The sequence below is a fragment of the Chaetura pelagica genome, unplaced genomic scaffold (genome assembly GCF_000747805.2).
Source record: "Chaetura pelagica isolate M959 unplaced genomic scaffold, ChaPel_1.0 scaffold676, whole genome shotgun sequence".
NCBI lineage: Eukaryota > Metazoa > Chordata > Aves > Apodiformes > Apodidae > Chaetura > Chaetura pelagica.
This window is the reverse complement of record NW_009953724.1, coordinates 49,752-50,101: the sequence shown is the minus strand read 5'-3', so window position 1 is coordinate 50,101 and position 350 is coordinate 49,752. Positions and strand designations below refer to the sequence as shown.

General features: G+C 68.9%; 1 protein-coding gene across 1 annotated transcript in view; it reads right to left on the bottom strand.

The window, feature by feature from the left end:
• The window catches only part of KCNQ4 (potassium voltage-gated channel, KQT-like subfamily, member 4), an 8,346-nt gene that overhangs the window by 5,907 nt on the left and 2,089 nt on the right, over positions 1 to 350 (bottom strand). Inside the window, exon 3 of the mRNA XM_010000598.1 lies at positions 137 to 262. Coding sequence (XP_009998900.1) covers positions 137 to 262 — 126 coding nt within the window. The remainder of the gene's footprint in view (positions 1 to 136; positions 263 to 350) is intronic.

Genomic DNA, 350 nt, shown 5'->3' with positions numbered 1-350 from the left:
TGTAGCGGATGGTGGTGAGGGTGCCCTGCCCGGGGGCAGAGCGGGGGGCAGCCTGCAGGGAGCTCCCCGACCCCTGCCCCGTCCCACCCTCCTCATCCCCTCCCGGGGCTGGGGGGCCCTGGCTGGCCGAGCTTACCGTGCCCCACCATAGGGAGTCCGCGTAGGTGGCGAACTGGATGTTGGCGTCCTTCTCAGCCAGGTACACCAGGAAGGAGGAGAAGATGAGCACCAGGAAGCCGATGTACCAGGCGGTGATGAGCTCCTGTTGGGGCAGAGGGAGGTGAGGGGACTTTGGGGGAGACGAGGAGGGAGGGGAAAGTTTGCGTGGGGGGGCTGTGGCGGGGGCGCGC